Below are 12,356 nucleotides of genomic sequence, written 5' to 3'. Positions count from 1 at the left end.
TGGGCAAACCCATGTGGGGCCACCGTGGAACCCGCGGACAAACCCATATGGGTCCCATCTGGTCTGCCCTCCTTTTACTCATATGGGGCCCACCTGGGTATGCTGGCAGGGCAAAGACAAGAAAATGAAAACAGAGAAAATTTTAAAAAGTCGCATGTGAGCATATTTCTTTATGAAATACGTATTCATTTACTCGATGTTACTTGACTCGATGTTACTTGAAGCAGCCATGCATCATAATTAAATTGCTTGCAAAGTCTCCAGTTCTTCCAGTATGGAGGGGGAGCCCCTTTCGGCCCTCTGCACCCCCGCTTTGGTGGTGGATGTGGACAAAGTGAAGAGAAACGCGCAGAGGATGATGGAGCGCTGCCACCAGCTGGGAGTCCAACTCCGACCGCACATGAAGACCCACAAAACCCTGTACGGAACCGCGCTCCCTAACACTGATGAAGCCGACGTTTCCATCAGGGATGCTGTAATATGTGTGTATGTGTGTGGGTGTGTGTGCGTGTGTGTGCCTTTCTGCAGTGAGTGTGCTGACATCATGACAGGTGGATCCCGGAGGTGCATTGTGGTTTCCACCCTGGCAGAGGCCACTTTCTATGCTGACCATGGCTTTGCTGACATCCTGTATGCATACCCTCTTCCCTTTGACAAGGTATTCTCCAATGAGGCTTCCACATGCCATTATACTGTAGTTATTATTATTATCGGCAATGCAGTACTTCCACTCCCTTTCGCCACAGTCTGTCATTTTATTCCCTCTGTGAGTTTTAAACACACAGCGTCACTTTATAAAAATGACTTGTGAATATTGTAGCAGCCATTTATCCTTTCTGGTGTTTATCGCCACCAGGGGGCGTATTTAATTTTGAGTTCTGAGTGTCTGATGGGGGCATGGGTTATTTAAGGTCAAGCATCATTCTGTTCAGGTGTTAATAGGCAGAGGCAAACAGTTTTCTACTGTGCATGGTTTGGATGGATGTCGAATTTATATGGATCTAAATGGAAACAGTAAGACAATGGACATTGTTCTGACAAATAAATGACTTTATTTTATGTCAAATGGAAGATCGGCATCATGAATCTTAATTGAGCGCACGGAAAACCAACGCCTTTCAAGAACAACCACCAGTAGCCTAAAATATAGGATTTTAGCCGCTACAAATATTGTGAACATTTCTAGGGTCAACAAATCAATCATTTCATTATAATCTGAATATTTATGTCTCAAAAGACATGCAGAGCCTCTCTGTGAAATACCTGCTAAGCATCTGCGTTTGTAGGTAGAGCGCTGTGCCGCTCTGTCGGAGAGACTGGACCTTTTCCAAGTTCTGCTCGACCATCCCGACGCGCTGGAGCGGCTCCGGAAGAGGCCACTGAAAGGCGGCCGGCGGTGGCACGTGTGGCTCAAGCTCGACTGTGGAAATGGGAGAGGTGAGCATGCTGGGTACGCTGCAAAAACGCAAAATCTTATGAAGTTTTTTTTTTAGTCTGGTTTCTAGTGCAAATATCTTTGTACACTTGAAATATAAATAGCTTTTCAGCAAAACGTAGTAAATAATTCTAGTTCCATTGGGAGATTATTTCACTTATGGGAAAAATGTCTCATTGTACGTGGCATAATCTTCCAGTGGACTTGTTTTTAATCAATATTAAGGAATTATTTACTTAAAACAATTTCCTATATCTTCCTGAATAGTTACTTTTGTCTTATTTAAGATATTTGCACTATAAACTAGACCAAAAATACTTGATAATATGTAGTGTTTGTGCAGTAAAACGACAACTCCATCGCTCCTGATCGTTCGGCGACTGTGAGTTTGCTCTTTGGTGCAGCTGGCGTCCTGCACTCAGAGCCAGAGGCGCTTCAACTGGCTCGGGCCATCGCTGAGGCAGATGGCGTGGAGCTGACTGGGGTGTATGCCCACTGTGGGAACACGTACAACTGCAAAGGGGTGGAGCAAATACAGGCCGTCGCCCAGGAAACCACCAGCTTTACGCTGCAGTTCATGGAAAAGTAAGCCAAGGGTTTAAAATAGAGGTTAAGACTGATATGAATTTAGGAAATCTTGAGTCCCCAGGGTGGCAGGAGTGTGTGAGAATGTGTTTGTGTGAGGCTGAATGTTAGAAAAAAATAAAATATTGAATATTGATAAGAGTGCTAGTCCCACTGTCTTGCTACCAGCAAAATAATCACCCGATGCAACCTGTACTTTTTTAAAAATCATTATTAAGCAGTTATTAACATCAGTCAAGCTTCAATATATTGTTGAAAAGTAACTTGAAAGTAGTTTTGTTTTATTTCAAGTGTACTAAGACATTTGAGCTGGAAACACCCTTTAATTTTTATGTATTTGCTGTTTGAATTTTCTTTCAAATCTTTCACCAGTAGCCCTTACAGCAGCAATTTGTTATTAAATGTAGTTATAATGAAAGCTTCTATGACCAAATGTTTTTTTGTTTTCTTTTTTCACCTGGCAGATTGAAGGCCGTTGGCATCAGCTGCAAGTCCAGCATCGGCTCCACCCCCTCCTGCAGTCATCCCGTCTCAGACATGGGAAAACTGAGCGAGGTGCATCCTGGAAACTATGTCTTCTACGGTGGGTTACATTAGCGTCGGTGCATGGCGGCTGGAAAAACAAACAAACAAAAAAACATTGGAGGACAAATTATTTCTGTTGGGTTTTAGACGTCCAGCAGTCTATGATTGGCTCGTGCGGTCTGGAAGACGTGGCTGTGAGGGTTTTGACGAGGGTCGTAGGACACTGTCCCCATAGAAACCAGCTCTTGGTCGACTGTGGATGGATGGGAATCAGGTGGCTTTACGAGACCCTCTTCTGTGCTGCTTTCATTTGAACCTGCAAACTGGATCCCTTTGCTGGTGGAAATGTGTCCTGTAACTTTCTGACATTGTTCCTCACAGTTTGGACGGAGCTGGAAAGCTTCCCACTGGATACGCTATCATCGAAGGCCACCCAGACCTCAAGTAAAACCTGTTTCCGCTTTCTTTCTGGTCTCCAAACTAAAAATATGTGTACCAGGTTAACTAATTAAATATGTTTTCTTCTAGGTTGTTGTCTATGACTCAAGAGCATGGGAGAGTGGAGCCCATCTCAGGTCCACTGGACTACAGCAAATACCCCATAGGCTCTCTGCTCACACTGATCCCCTATCATGTTAGTGTTGTTACTCTGTTGTGACTGATAATCAAAATGGTTTCTTGAGTCTGTAAAGTAAAACTTCCTCAAATGTTCTACACACTTTACCGTCTCCTTCTGCAGTGCTCCAACTAATTTAAATACAAGCAATAATCTGTTTTCTATTTGTTTTGGTTGTTTTTTTTGTAGCAGAAAGCAGATGTTATGTAGTTTCCCAGCACTCAACCCCAACTAAGGAACATTTACTCCACTACACATGGATACAAGAAGTAGCAAACTTGATCAGAGGGCAATTAACGGATAAAATATATTTTATTTTCTAGTTATTTGGTGCCCCAGGCAACTGCCCATTTAGCCCATATCACAAACCTCCACTGCACTTAGCATTTAGCAGAGATGAGTTAAACAAAATAGCAACGTTCGCCTTCTTATAGATCCACAAATCTTGTTTGACCCTTTAAAAACAAAGATTTTGTAATATTTTTAAATCCATTTACATAAAAGGTTGTTTTATTGTAAAATTTGAAGAATCAAAATAATTTTTATGATTAGTACTTATTTTTATTCAGGTCCATTTTTTTTTATTTAATTTTTGATTATTTTTTCACTTTGATTTGTATTATCAATTGGTTGTTTCTGCTCTAGAGTGCTTGATGATGCATTGTTTTTCTTATTAGTTGTTTTACTGGGGACTTATTCAAGTATACTTACATTATTATGTTAATATGCATTTCCCCTTTTGATAAATACATTTTAGAAAATAAATTTAAACAACAAAACATTTTCACTTTGCACTATCTTCCTGTTTTATTGTCGTCTTCTCTCTTTGCAGTCTTGTGCGGCGGCCGCGATGCACCCTGTGTACCATGTGCACTCTGAGGGTCGCCTGATGGGAAAGTGGACACCCACCCGGGGGTGGTGAACATATGTCCAGACGTACACTTGAAGAAGCTGGAGATGAATCAATATAAAGAAAAGTACAATTATAAGAGAGGGAATATTGCATCATTCCTTATTATGTAGATAGATTGCAAAAATAAAACTTGTGAGCTAACACAGTGAGCAGCAATGGAAGCCCTGGAAGGGGAAGTGGAAATGTGGGGTTGAATACTGTCTGATTTCTAATAAATCAAAATCAGAATGAGTTGTAAAAATTCTGTGATTATTTCATCAATGCCATTACAGCTTTTGTAATAGCATTGCAAAAGCAGGAATGTTATAGTATGCAGTATTGTTATAATACACAGCTCTGTGGAAACTCTTCTACCATCTGGAGGGATACATTTATTTATTTGTTGCATTTCCACTTAAATCGAGCATGAATTGCTGAATTTGTCAAACAAAAAATCGGATGAGAATTATTTTAATATGGTTATGAGTAAGCATAATTCTGTAAGATTAGACTCGATAGACTTTAAAATTTTGGACATATGTGATATTTAAAAAGAAGACCTTACTCGTTTATATTTCATGTTTTAAATTCAATCTGTAAAATCAATTAAATTTGAAATAAAAAGCATCCAAGCTTTTAAAGCAGAATCTTAAAATCAGCTGAGCGTTTTTAAGAATTTGCTTGAAATAATAAAAATGATTATTTAATTACTACATATATGAAGAAAAATAAATGGGTGTGTCTCGTGATTTAGTGAGCATATTTTCGTTAAAGACAAAATAAATGGTGATTATTGTCAAATTTTAACTTGCAATAAAAACCATATCGATTAATATTCTAACGAAAAGAACTGAAACCACATTTAGGTGCCAAATATGGATATACAAGCTTTACTTTGAAGTGCATCTTGGGAAATGTAGTTTTGAGAGAAACCAGCATTCTAATTGGTCACTGCCTGACCTTTCACTTATCACGTGGTTTAAAATCTTCAGCAGGATGGCGCGAGAACTTGTCATACCGCAGCACAGCTAAAATATTTATTTTTAGTTTAGTTTTGTTTGTCGTCTTTAGTTTAAACCCGTTCGCGTCTGTTTAGCAAACTCAAGTAAGTCGCGTTTAGTTGTTCGTATTCTCTTTAGGAGCTGTATTTCTCCATGACACAACAGCCAGAGTAAATATGACTTTTTACTGCGTTCATAAGTGAAACATAATAGAAACCTCTCGTTAGCGGCTAAACATACACTCCCGGACAGCAGCGTGTTGTTTTAAACAGTGAGCTGCGTGGCCGCCTCCAGTCTCTGTGTGTTTTTGGTTTTATCCTAAAGAATGAGTGTGTTGGAAGTGAAGTTCGTCGGGGATGGAGATGTTCAGGAGCACATCGTGGACAAACATGAGGGTGAGGAGGTCTATGTTTTCTGGCACTCCGTGTTTTGCACTACAAGGAGTATTTAATCAAACGCTTGAACAGCTTAAAATTTTTTTTGAATATGTTGTGGTGTTCCTCTAATCCAAAAAGGCTAAAGAATATACATATACGCTCAGAACTGTTGGATTATCTGCCCCTCAGCAACTTGCACTTTGATTTTGACATAATTTTTGCTCAATATTTAAACTCTTCTTGGCACAACTGGTGCACTTCGTGTAAACTTTGTCCATTCAGTCCAAAATCACTTAGCATGTGTGTTTGAGATTATTATCCTCATGGAAACAGCCACCTGATCCAAATGTTCATGATGGAACTAGAAAAGGAGAAAAGGACGATTTGACAGGAAGCATCAAACTGGTACCACTGTACTTGGTGGTGGCAGCATTATACTGAGGAGATGTTTTGCTACCAGTGGCGAATGATATGATGAATTTCCATAACTTGAAGTCAAATCAACAGTAGAGCTGGACGATATGGCTTAAAATTAAAATTTTAGATTTTTTTTCTTTTCATACCTGATTTGATTTCAATCTTTTTTTTTTTTCTCTTTTTTCCCACTTTCTCGCTTTCTTTTCTATAAAAGGAATTACAAACAGAAAATATTTTCAAAAAGTAGCTTTTATTTCAGTCATCTCTTCTTTGAGTTGTATGATGGGGCATTAGGGGCAAGCTACAATATTTTTAGTCATATTATCAGAAATAAATTAAATTTTATCACAAAACATTACAACTGAGAAACTTTTTTTAATTAGAAAAAAGCTTCAGTAGATTTATCAGGATCTGACATGAACAGCTAAGTTTGTGTTCTTTCTTCAAAATAGATATTTTAAAATATTAAGTATTATGTGTAAAACTTCTACCAAAGAACGACTTTACAAGGTGCTCAACATTCCTTTTAATTTATTTTTCTCATAGAAATGTCCTAAAATTTTTACTTTATTCTTCCAACATTACGACTTTATTCTCGTAACACTTCGTCGTACAACTTACAGAAGAAGTTATTGAAATAAAAGCTACTTTTTGAAAATATTTTTCTGTCATTTGTAATTTCTTTCTCAGGAAAGAAAGCGAGAAAAATTGTGGAGTTGAGCCAAACCCAAGGAGTGCATTAAAAAAATAAAAAATCCAGATTCTTCCAAATACAAATTTTTCAGAATTCAAAAATTCAATTAATTTTGGTTGATCTATTGGGAAAATGAACCCAAACAGACTTCTAAACTCAGTTCAAAATCAACAAAGTTTCCGGAGCAACCCAAATTCAACCCAACTGAAAACTTGTGGACTTTGTTCAAAACGCCACCAATTCAAACGGGCTGCACCAGTTTTGCCTCTGACCTTTTGTCTGTGTGCGCTGTGCCTCAACAAGGCGTGCAGAACGGCGCCGGCAGCGTCCAGAGGTTGGTGAAGTTTAAGAGCCCAGCTGGACAGAAGGGACACGTAGAGGATGAGCAACTGGATCAGGAGGAAAACGGAGTCTACGATCAGCAGGGCTACATCCGAGTTCTGGGAACGGAGAATAACGGAGGTAACGCACACAGCTTCTTTATCCAGACTTAATTGGCTTGTCTGATGACGACAGAGGCATAACTAGCTTCGTGTGCAGTCTGAACTGTCACAGAATCGTTACTTTTAGGAATAATTACTCGGGCTGAAACTATTAATCAGATTAATTATGATGAATCGATTATTGAAATAATTTAATAACCGATTATTCGAACAGGAGTACACAGACTCCAGAAAAGGTGATTTGCTGAAAGAACAACACAGTCAGAGCAGTAACTAAGTCAAAACTGTACAACATCTTTTTAGCACCTTTGGCTATCTATTATTAATCAGTTTGTCCAAAAATAATCAGATCATCTCTCTACTGTATTGATGAGTCAAGTTGAAACCGATGTTGATGTTGGAAATATTCTTTTAGCTGTAGAGGCATTCTTTGCTACAAATGATCAAGCATTCACTAAAGGAATGTTATTATTCCATCTTAGGCAACTTGTTTATTTTCTAATTTAAATAAGGAATTTAATTATTTGTCTGTATTTTTCTAATATTGTATAAAAAAGGATTAATTTAAAATCTGCATAATGTGCCAGTTTTTTTGTTCGATTACTCATGAGAGTAATCGATAGATGTAACTAAATAATGATTAGTTACATCCCTAATAATTAAAAAGAGAAATTCTCATATAATGCAGATCTGTTATTGTTCTTTGGTTCTGCAGAAGATGAGGATGGCCTCTCCAGAGTGGCTGGAGCCTCCATTTTTACCTTCCAGAAAAACAGACGTGGCAACAGCATGGCCAACACTGGTGAGATCTGCTGGTTTCCAGTAAAAACGATTACATTTTTACTCTAATGGTTTTGTGAAGCTGGATTTATCACGTTTCATAACGGACGCTTTGTGTTGTACGTCTTATTGGTGGACGCAGCAAGCTCGCTCGCTCGGACTCCGGGGAAAAGTGTGAGCCTCGGTCCGGCTGAACCCTGCACTCCGACGCGGACGGGCCGACGTGAGTCCAGATCATCGTCCCATCACATATGATCGACCAGATCCTGTGTTTATTTGAAGATGACACTTTTTTCTCTCTCTCTTTGACTAGACCACAAAGGCGAAATCAGGACACCACAGAGGGTAGGACCCCAAACTTAAGTGTTGATTTAAAATGCGCTTTGAGATTTGTCTGGTCTCTTAACCAGCTCCGGTTTAGCAGATCAAGAAGGTCCGGTTTGTCTCCACAACGCCTCACAGGCTCAGAAAGAGACTAACAAGTAAGCACAGCATGTTTTATTGAGATGTATAACGGTGCCTTCTGAAGGTTTTTGCACCAACACTGACATCTTTCATGATTGCCACGTGAAATTCAGACTTCAGTGTGTTTCATTGATGATTTCATGTGATCAACCAGGACTAAGTAATGTATAAATGGGACACTGAACAGGAAATAAAAGATTATTTGTGCCTGCTGAACCACCACACACATCCTTACAAAGCCTTAAATTCATGTATAAAAACTTAAGACCTTAAAATGCCTTAAGTTTGTCTTTAAAATGGGGTGTGCTGTGGTGGCGCAGGGGTTGAGCACAACCTACATATGGAGGCCTTAGCTCTCATCGCAACTGTCGCAGGTTCAATTCCCAGCCTTGGCAACCCTTGCTGCATGTCCTCCCCCCTCTCCCACTACCCACCCCCCTACCAATTAACCATCAAATAAAGGCCACAAGAGCTTAAAAAAAAAAAAACAAGTTTGTCTTTAAAAAAAGTAAGTTGACCTTAAATATGTTAAACATAGGTCATTCATAATTTTTCTTCAACTTCCCACTTGTTCTCTGTGTTGTGTTCTTTTTAATCCCAATAAAATACATTTAAGTTTGCAATTTGAGGAAACTGTGAAAAAGTAAAAGGATGTGAATTATTTTTGCAAGCATGTAAATGTGCCACCATTCTAATGTTTTCAGCGCCGAGCCTTCGGTCGGACAGCGACAGTGAGCTCTCGCCGTCTGACTCTGAGGAGGATGGAGAGGAGGAGGAGGAGAAAGAGGAAGAGGATAGGCTAAAGGAAAAGCTGAAAATTAATAAAGAGGAAAAAGAGATCCATAAAAACTACAGAACTCCTAGTAAAGGTTCCTCTGCAGCTCTCTTTAAGACTCCAGCCAAGAAGAGCAAGAACACACCCGAACCTGTTAACCAGCCCGCCATGACCGAGGAGTACTTTGAGGCTCATGGCAGCTCCAAAATTCTGACATCAGACCGGACCCTTGAGCGCCTGCACACCCCTAAACTAGACAGGGTAGGTTGATCACATTCAGGGTTTTAAAACCTAATAAATGTCTAATTATGGCTAAAGTGCAAACTGATTTTCTGTTTGTTTTTTTTCCCCAGGAGACTTTGGCTCATCTTTTAGAAGGTAAACCGTCCTGTTACTCAAAGGAGATCCAGGAGCTGCATGACAAACACAGACAGCACTTTACCAAATGGATGTTACAGTTACAGTAAGTGCGGCTCTCATTTCTGATGTTTTTCCTCAAGGTCTGAGGGTTATCAATTTTTTATTTTATTTACTGTTATTGTTAATCTTGTTTTCTCTATATTGTTTTAAACTTTAAGAACATTTTTCATGTGTGAACCTTCATACCTTATGCTGCTGTTGCACCTCAATTTTGCGGGACATTAAAGTGTTTCTATTTTATTCTATTCTATGATCTGAAAATGATTCTCTGGGGGGACAGTGGATGGCCAGCATTTTTCAGTAGGGGGCTGTGGCCCCCCCAGTTCACCTGTTGGGGGAGCCACTGCTTACACTTTAAATGTTTTATAATAATTTTATAAATGCAGTCTGAAAAACGTGGCATCCGTTTGTTTTCAGCACCAAAAGATTTTCAGCTGCAATTACAGTAAAAGATTAGTTTGACTTGAGGAAGCCAAATCAAAATGCAAGCCACACTTTTCACATTTTTATTTATGAAAAACAATTATTCATCATTTCGGTTCCATTCTGCAACATTGTCCTGCTTTGTGTTAGTTTGTCGCCTAAAAGGGTGTGTGTGTGTGTGTGTGTGTGTGTGTGTGTGTGTGTGCGTGCAGGTTGGGATTCAGTGTGCTGGTTTACGGTTTGGGAAGCAAAAAGACTTTGTTGGAAGACTTCCGGGTGTCTCATCTGTCTCAGGAGATCCACCTCGTCGTCAACGGGTTCTTCCCCTCCATCACTCTCAAATCGGTCCGTATTTGAAAGAGGAAGGAAACACCTCATGAGTTGTTTAATAGTTTAATTACAACGTTATCTCTTTTAGATATTAAACGCTTTGACCTGTGAGGTTCTGGAGCACCAGGGAACTTTCTCTACGCCCTCAGATCAGATCCACTTCATCGCTCAGACACTCAAAGACAGTAAGCGTGCTTGTTAAAGCGCTTTCCTCTCAAGTCGGACTCGACTCACATTTCCTCCCATGTCACCTCAGGCCCGGATCTCCACATTTACCTGCTGATCCACAACATTGACGGGCCGATGCTGCGAGGAGAGAAGACCCAGAGTGCACTGGGGCAGCTGGCGGCGCTGCCAAACCTGCACTTAGTCGCCTCTATAGACCACATCAACGCTCCATTAGGTGGCTGTTAGGAGGAGTTTAGCTCAGAGCATTGATAAATGGGGTTTTCCTGTGGCTAAGTAGTTCCTGTAATGTTTCCAGTGTGGGACCAGTTCAAGCAGAGCCAGTTTAACTGGCTGTGGTGGGAGTGTGTGACGTTCCAGCACTACACCGAGGAGACGTCGTATGAGAACTCTCTCCTGGTGCAGCAGACGGGCGCGCTGGCTCTGTCCTCCCTCACACACGTGCTGCGTAGCTTGACGCCCAACGCAAGGTGAACTGTTTTAAAGATCTGATGAGTCATTTATTTATTGAGTGAAAGGGAATTTATCAGCAAGAATGTAAGGTTCGACTCGGATTTGTGCCCCTAAAGGTGAATCTGATCTGTTGGTCCAAATTCAAGTTTGGGTTTGCTTCAGATTTCTTCTTATTCAGTAAAGTTTGCCATCATGCCTACAGCCGCAAATATAGAAAAAGCAAAACTCCTGAGAAAGTAGAAAAACTATACTATATTTTTTGGTTGATGCATTGAATGCTTGGACAATTATTCTCTCTGGTTTTAGATGCTGTGAAGCTAAAAAGAGTTTTGCTCGTACTTTATTACTTTTAGACAGTTCTTGTCTGAAATTGTGTGCCATTGTGTAATTGTATCTCGATCAATGCCATGGCAACAAGGCATTGATTTTACAACTTCTTTTAACTTTTGATAAAACATCAATATCATAAATTCTATCAAATTTGGGAGCGCTCGTTGTTTATGTAAAAGGAATTGGCTCATCATATATGAAGGAAATCCCCATTAAATACAGTAATATTGATAATGTTACTAGAGAAAAATTAATTAATGAATTAAAACTAAAGTCATGTAGTGAATTCCCAACTTGGGGTTTAAATTAATTGCAAAAGGTAGGTGGGGAGGTTGGGGTGGGACTTTAAGTTTTTTTGTTTGTTTTTTAAGACATACAGTTTGAGTTTTGTTCCATTTTGTTGTGAAAAAGTTTAAGTTAAGGGAGGGGGAAACAATCTATAAACAAATTCATATATATATATATATATATATTTTTTTTTTTTAATTATTATTTTTTTTTTTTAACCAATACTTTTATTAGAATTCATCCACTCGTTCCTTTTCTTTTTGCAGAGGAATCTTCAAGTTGTTGGGGAAATTCCAGCTGGAAAACAAAGATAATCCTTCCTACTCGGGTACGCACTCGGGTTCAAAAGCTCAAACTTATGAACAGTTATTTTTTTGGGAGAGTGTAATTTTTACCTCGCCATATTGATGATTTATAGACATTTCATTGTGCCAAATGCAGGCTTGTCATTCCAAGACTTCTACCAGCGCTGTCGAGAGGCTTTCCTGGTGAACTCTGACCTCACGTTGAGGACTCAGCTGACAGAGTTCAGAGACCACAAGCTGATCCGGACACGCAAGGTGACTTTCCCCAACTTTACTCCTTGGAAAAACTCTGTTTTGTATTCCGTCTTTAATGTATTCTTTGTTTGCTTTCCACCAGGGTGCAGATGGAGTAGAATACCTGATTGTTGCTGTGGAGACGAACACACTGATTGATTTCTTAGAAAACGAGGATGATGACTGAAAGGACAAGACTTCCAAATCACGATCTGCAATTTTCCTGCAGTTGATATGAACTCATTCTGATAAATGGCACTAGTTTAATAGTTGAAGCGTTAGCTCTGAATGCACCGTTGCACTGTGACATTCACATCATGGTTAGATGTGCACATTTTTTCAGTGTAAATCTGAATCAATAAAAGCCACCATGACTTAAATT

At 39.5% G+C, this 12,356-nt stretch overlaps 2 protein-coding genes across 4 annotated transcripts in view; both read left to right on the top strand.

Annotated features, from left to right (window-relative positions):
• LOC106964905 (D-threo-3-hydroxyaspartate dehydratase) overlaps positions 1-4,309 on the top strand; it is an 8,218-nt gene extending 3,909 nt beyond the window's left edge. The window contains exons 2-10 of the mRNA XM_015060686.1: positions 258-420; positions 529-658; positions 1,287-1,437; positions 1,840-2,020; positions 2,485-2,603; positions 2,693-2,819; positions 2,927-2,989; positions 3,074-3,179; positions 3,994-4,309. Of these exons, the coding sequence (XP_014916172.1) occupies positions 275-420; positions 529-658; positions 1,287-1,437; positions 1,840-2,020; positions 2,485-2,603; positions 2,693-2,819; positions 2,927-2,989; positions 3,074-3,179; positions 3,994-4,083 (1,113 nt within the window). The 5' untranslated portion in view covers positions 258-274 and the 3' untranslated portion in view covers positions 4,084-4,309. The remainder of the gene's footprint in view (positions 1-257; positions 421-528; positions 659-1,286; positions 1,438-1,839; positions 2,021-2,484; positions 2,604-2,692; positions 2,820-2,926; positions 2,990-3,073; positions 3,180-3,993) is intronic.
• Positions 4,310-5,026: 717 nt separating this feature from the next.
• orc2 (origin recognition complex, subunit 2) lies at positions 5,027-12,354 on the top strand. Of its 3 annotated transcripts, none has more exons than XM_015060688.1 (16): positions 5,027-5,224; positions 5,379-5,449; positions 6,846-7,004; positions 7,701-7,787; positions 7,908-7,988; positions 8,079-8,110; positions 8,187-8,247; positions 8,935-9,266; positions 9,359-9,468; positions 10,061-10,193; positions 10,267-10,363; positions 10,435-10,581; positions 10,663-10,834; positions 11,702-11,763; positions 11,877-11,995; positions 12,078-12,354. In XM_015060688.1, exons 1-16 carry the CDS (start codon positions 5,208-5,210, stop codon positions 12,159-12,161), a joined length of 1,764 nt encoding a protein of 587 aa, XP_014916174.1. In that variant the 5' UTR covers positions 5,027-5,207; the 3' UTR covers positions 12,162-12,354. The 3 variants fall into 3 exon arrangements, with proteins under 3 accessions (XP_014916174.1, XP_014916176.1, XP_014916175.1); XM_015060690.1 differs by having other exon boundaries at positions 5,028-5,158; XM_015060689.1 differs by having other exon boundaries at positions 5,028-5,224; positions 8,190-8,247; positions 12,078-12,351.
• The last annotated feature ends 2 nt before the right edge of the window (positions 12,355-12,356 follow it).

The sequence above is a fragment of the Poecilia latipinna genome, unplaced genomic scaffold (assembly GCF_001443285.1).
Source record: "Poecilia latipinna isolate Pla-1442-1.1 unplaced genomic scaffold, P_latipinna-1.0 Scaffold1735, whole genome shotgun sequence".
Taxonomy (NCBI): domain Eukaryota; kingdom Metazoa; phylum Chordata; class Actinopteri; order Cyprinodontiformes; family Poeciliidae; genus Poecilia; species Poecilia latipinna.
The sequence above is the reverse complement of the archived record's forward strand: the minus strand, read 5'-3'. Positions and strand labels throughout refer to the sequence as shown.